Source organism: Bison bison, unplaced genomic scaffold, assembly GCF_000754665.1.
Source record: "Bison bison bison isolate TAMUID 2011002044 unplaced genomic scaffold, Bison_UMD1.0 scf7180017864499, whole genome shotgun sequence".
In the NCBI taxonomy this organism is placed as follows: Eukaryota; Metazoa; Chordata; class Mammalia; order Artiodactyla; family Bovidae; genus Bison; species Bison bison.
The window spans coordinates 10,249,377-10,254,626 of NW_011495058.1; the positions used below are offsets into that span (position 1 = coordinate 10,249,377).

At 39.0% G+C, this 5,250-nt stretch overlaps 1 gene segment (V, D, J or C); it reads left to right on the forward strand.

The window, feature by feature from the left end:
* Nucleotides 1-2,760: 2,760 nt before the first annotated feature.
* On the forward strand, nt 2,761-4,783 carry LOC104980405. The segment is given in 2 exon segments: nt 2,761-2,894; nt 3,002-4,783. Coding segments are annotated over 2 exon segments (576 nt in total).
* The last annotated feature ends 467 nt before the right edge of the window (nt 4,784-5,250 follow it).

The window sequence follows — 5,250 nt, forward strand, 5'->3', positions numbered from 1 at the left end:
AAATCCCAGAGACCAGCAGGGCAAAGAGCTAGAAGCTGATGAGAACACAAGGGGGATGGGAGGATTACTGTAAGAATTCACACTCCTGTGTGTAGTGAAGCTATCTGGGGGATGAGAGGAAGGATGAGAGAAAAACAAAAAAGATAAAGAATGTACTCAAAGGGACTGAACTAACCTGCAAGGAACCATTCTAAAACAGTGGAAACTATTTTAAATTGGTAATTAGTGCCTTCTTTCAATGTCAAAATGAGGAGATACATCAATTATACACAACAATGATGCTCCCACATCTCACACATGTGCAGAGTAGTAGCCTATACATGTTCTACCACTGACCTCTACTCAAGGTGCCTAGAGATTTGGAATCCCAACCCATGCCAGCTTCCCTTTACCCACAGCATCAGACTATGTTAGCCTCAGGAGAATTCCTTTTTTCAATTCTGCATGGGGACGTGTCTTTTTTTAATAAATAAAAATTACCTTTATGTGCTCCTAGTTAGGAGGTAGTAAGTTCATAGAATCATATGGACAAGAAACGGGTTTTAAATAAATTAACTGTATGAAACTTTCTGGTCCTAAGGCATGAAAATGAGTCTAGGTTAAAAAGAATGATCAAAGAAGATGGCAGAGTAGGAAAATCCTGGGTTTTCACTTCCTCCCATGGGCACAGCAATATTATAACCATTTACAGAGAAACTGTTGATGAGAAAGACCCAAAGACTATCAAAAAAGACCTTCTACAAATAAAGATATAAAGAAGAAACTATGGCAAGATGGATAGAAGGGGTTAAGGAACAGTATAAACAAGACTCATAAGCCAGGATAAGTGACCCACATACAGGAGGAAAATAGCAATTGCAGAGATTCTCCCCAAGAAACACAAGTACCAAGCCCCACATAGAGCTCCCCAGACTGGGCGTCCTGCACTAGAATGACCAAACCCCATAATGTTTGGCTTTGAAGGCTGGCAGGGCTTACTTTTGGGAGAGTCAGAGGTCTGTGGGATATAGACACCCCATTCACACAGACTGCACACAGAATCTTACAGGGCAGCCATAGTAATATGGAAGAAGCCTGGGTCAGAGTCACCTGCTGATGTCGGTGAGCCTCCCAGAGAGGCAGGAAGCAAGTGGAGTGGGCCCACAGGACACAGACTCTGGCAGCGGCCGTTTTGGGGAACTGGTGCCAGCAAGCATCATTGTGGAATCCTTCCTCTAGTTTATTAGTGTCTGAACCCATAATGCTCTCAGCTGACATTTCAGGAGAAAATCTATAGGTAAGAAGAGAGTGACATGATATATTTAAAATAATTAAAGGAAAAAAGCTACAACTAAAAACCCTCCATCTAGAAAAAGCTTTCATTCAGATATGATGGAGATATCAAAAGTTTTAAAGACAAGGAAAAGATAAAAGAGTTCAGTGCTGCCAAATCAACTTAAAAAAAATACAGAAATATCTCTACATAGAAAAGAAAAGGCCACAACTAGAAATATGAAAATAAAAAAGGAAGAATCTCATTGATAAAAGCAAATAATACAGTAAAAGTGGTAAGTCAAGCATCCATAAAGCTGTGAAGAAGGTTAAGACAGTGAAAAGCAGTGAAATTGTCTACATTCACAAGAAGAAGAAGAAATGCAAAAGAAAAGGACACAAAACAGGTAAGAAACAGTAAACATGGGGGTGTGGAGTAAAAATGAAAGGTTGTTAAAATGGGTTTGATATAAGAGACAAACAATTTAAAATATTCTCTATATAGACTACTACATATAAACTCATGGTAGCCACAAACCAAACATCTATAAAAGATAATACATGAAAGAGAAAGGAATCCAAACACAACACTAAAGACATTAATAAATTCAAAAGGAAGACAGCAAAAGAAGAAGGCAAGAACAAAAATGAACCATTGAGTAACTTTATAAAACAATTATTAAAGAAAAGGCAATAAGTACATATGTATCAATAATTACTTCAAATGTAAGTAGAATAAATGCTCCAATCATAAGACATAGAGTGGCTTTTAAATATATTTATAATTCATAATATCAAGTTAATATCTATATATTTCAAGGGAGAAATCTAGAAGTTAAGACATCATAATGATAGCAGTTGTTGGTCTTGGTAAAACGATCACAGGTATCTTTAATTATTTTATTGATGCATGAGCAGAAGCTAACACAAAACAGGTAAGAAACAGTGATTCAATGAAGTGAATCAACTATATTGACCACAGGCATTTTTATTTTCATCTTTACCTGTTTCTCTGAACTTTTTCAATGAACATCTTTCCCAGCACATCCCACTTAAGAGCTGGGTGACTTTTGTTGAGTAACATCGGTCCTCTGAACCTCATTTTCCTGATCTACAAAATCAGAATTACCAATATCAATATTGTGTGATTGCTGTGAGAAGAAAAACATTTAGAGAAATAGCCTAACAGATAGACAAAGCTCATTAAATATTTGCTACCATAAAAGTCAATGTTTATTAAACACATAACATTTGAAAATACTAAGCTGAGGAAAATACTAGCTCCTGGGAAAACAGAAACCATTTTCATTCTACAGAAATCAAGATTCCTCCATGGCTCCCTCACAGTCATATCAACTAATCCTCCAGGAATCATTAGTTTTATCTTGAGATCAGCAGAGCCAATGAAGGACCAGAGGACACAGGAGACTCAGGCCTGAGGAGCCTGCAACCAAAACTAACAGCCCAAGAACACATTAGTCTGGCTACTTCCTTCTCCTCCCCCTATTCAGCCATGCCCTCTTACCACTGACTTGGGGCGTCCAGCCACCAGGTCCCCACTTTCCTGCCTTCACTTTGAGCACACAGCCCAGCGGACAGGATGTCACCACTGGAAGCATTCACATTTTTATCCTTCTGGGCTTGTGAGTCACTCCCTGGTCATTTCACTTTAGATGAATGAGCAAAGAAATTCTTGGATATTTCTTACATTATCAGATGTTCATTAGAAATTCTCTTCTTTTACTTGCAGCTGGACTTGGGTTATCAAAAGTGGAGCAGGCCCAGATCTCCCTTTCCACAGAAGTAAAGAAAAGTATTAACATACGTTGCAAGATAGAGAGCACAAATTTTGAATCAGAAACTGTTTACTGGTACCGGCAGAAAAAGAATCAGGCTTTGGAGCATCTGATTTATGTGACCTCAACCACAACTGTAGCTCGAAATCAAGTAGATGGGAAGAACAAAATTGAGGCAAGAAAAGATGCTCAAATGTTCACTTCGACCCTTACGGTAAATTTCATAGAAAAAGAAGATGTGGGCATTTACTACTGTGCTGGCTGGAGCTCACGGTACTATAACTGTGGAGATAACCCATACAAGATCCCCTCCCTGGGTCTGTGCCCACCCACATCCTTCCCACTAACAGCAATCAGTTCCACACCTGGGCTTCCCACCTCAGCCCCACCTCATCTGCAGCACTTCTTGAGCTTTCCAGGAAGTCACCTTGGATCACACTTGCCCTTGACCTTCAGGCTTTATTTGACACTGTATCCCAGTGAATAGAATTCTTGGGAATTCCAAGGACTGAGGGCACACAGACTGTGCCAGCATTCATCATCTCCCATCCAGAGACTTCTGTATGTGGGAAGGTTTAGAAAGGGCATTACCATATTCCTTTATTATGATACATACTCAAGATGACAAGGCTGCTGTACAACTATTATTGGTTCATTCTACAAATAAAGAAATAAACACCTAGAAAATTTAATCCTAACAATCACCAAAGAAAAGAAATCCATGCTTTGAACTGGACTGTGAGATCACACTGAAAAGTTTAAGGATTGCAATTCTTTTTTTTTTTTTTTAGAGTCAATAACAATGTCATTAAGATTTTAATTATTAGAACATCTAGGGAAATGTTAATATTTTTAGTAGATACATCCTTCACATTACCTTTAAGTCTTTAAGATTATTCTTAGACACATGGAACTCTGCTCAATGTTATGTGTCAGCCTGGATGAGATTGCAATTCTTCAAGTGAACATTAGACTATTAAGGATAAATTAGGGATGAAACAAGTGCCCTCTTTTTGAGAGGTATGGGTAAAAGGATTCTGCCAGCATGATATCATCAGAATAGAACTCTGTGTCACTGGGGTGCTTAGATGAGTTCATCATCCTTGGTTACTCAGATTCTGCTTGTGAAAAAAAGATAAAGTGGGACTTCCCTGTTGATCATGTGGTTAGGACTTCATGCTTCCACTGAAGGGGCACAGTTTTGATCCCTGGTTGGGGAACGAGGATCCATCATAGGGTTGTTAGGTAGTTAGACTAAGAAAAAGGAGTCCAAGATGGCACTGGCTAAAAGACAAAGAGAGGAAAAGCCCATGAAAATGGAACAAAAGAAAATCTGAGGACCAGAGTGATAACCTAAAGGGTTAAAATGTGCCCCCCCACCCAGAAAAGAAGAGAGAATGCCTGCCAAGACCAGAAGAACTAACATTGGTGTGTCTGAATGAATTCCCTATAAGTGTTCTCAATGCCTTGCGTATATTAGCTCCTTTAAACTGCATTATCTGTAAGATGTTTTCTCTTATCATGAAATATATTTGACTCACAAGGCAAATAAAGTACCGGGTGGTTCAATCACTCCTCCAAACCACACAACTGGTCCATGGCTAGTTGACAGAGCAGGAAAGGGACCCAGATAATCTAGCTCCTCTTGATTAATACATGAAACCACTTCTTAACTGAAGGACCAGGCTTCCCTGGTGGCTCAGTGGTAAAGAATCTGCTTGCCAAGCAGGAGACTCAGTTTTGATCCGTGTCAGGAAAATTCCCCGGAGAAGGGAATGGCAACTCACTCTAATAGTCTTGCCTGGGAAATCCCATAGACAGAAAAGTCTGGTGGGCTATAGTCCATGGGGTCATAAATTGCACAAGATTTAGCGACTAAACAGCAATAACAAATTGAAGGACAGTGAAAGGATGGATCCATTGTTCCCAGTGCCACAATCAAGGTTGTACTGAGCATCATAGAACACTAACTGACTCATGTTACTATTAGGTGCTAAAGCATGTGCCCAGGATTGGAATAGTAGGTATCTTCTCAGAATAAGTAAAATCTCAATAAATTATCTATTGGCTTTTCAATGTAAAACAATACAAATTTCTTATTTTCTATTTCTAATAGTAGTATCTGTAGCAGGTTTCTTGCAAGAATATGGATATATGAGCCTTCAGCCTTTCCTCTCCCATTTCTGGTGTTCTTATATTTTGA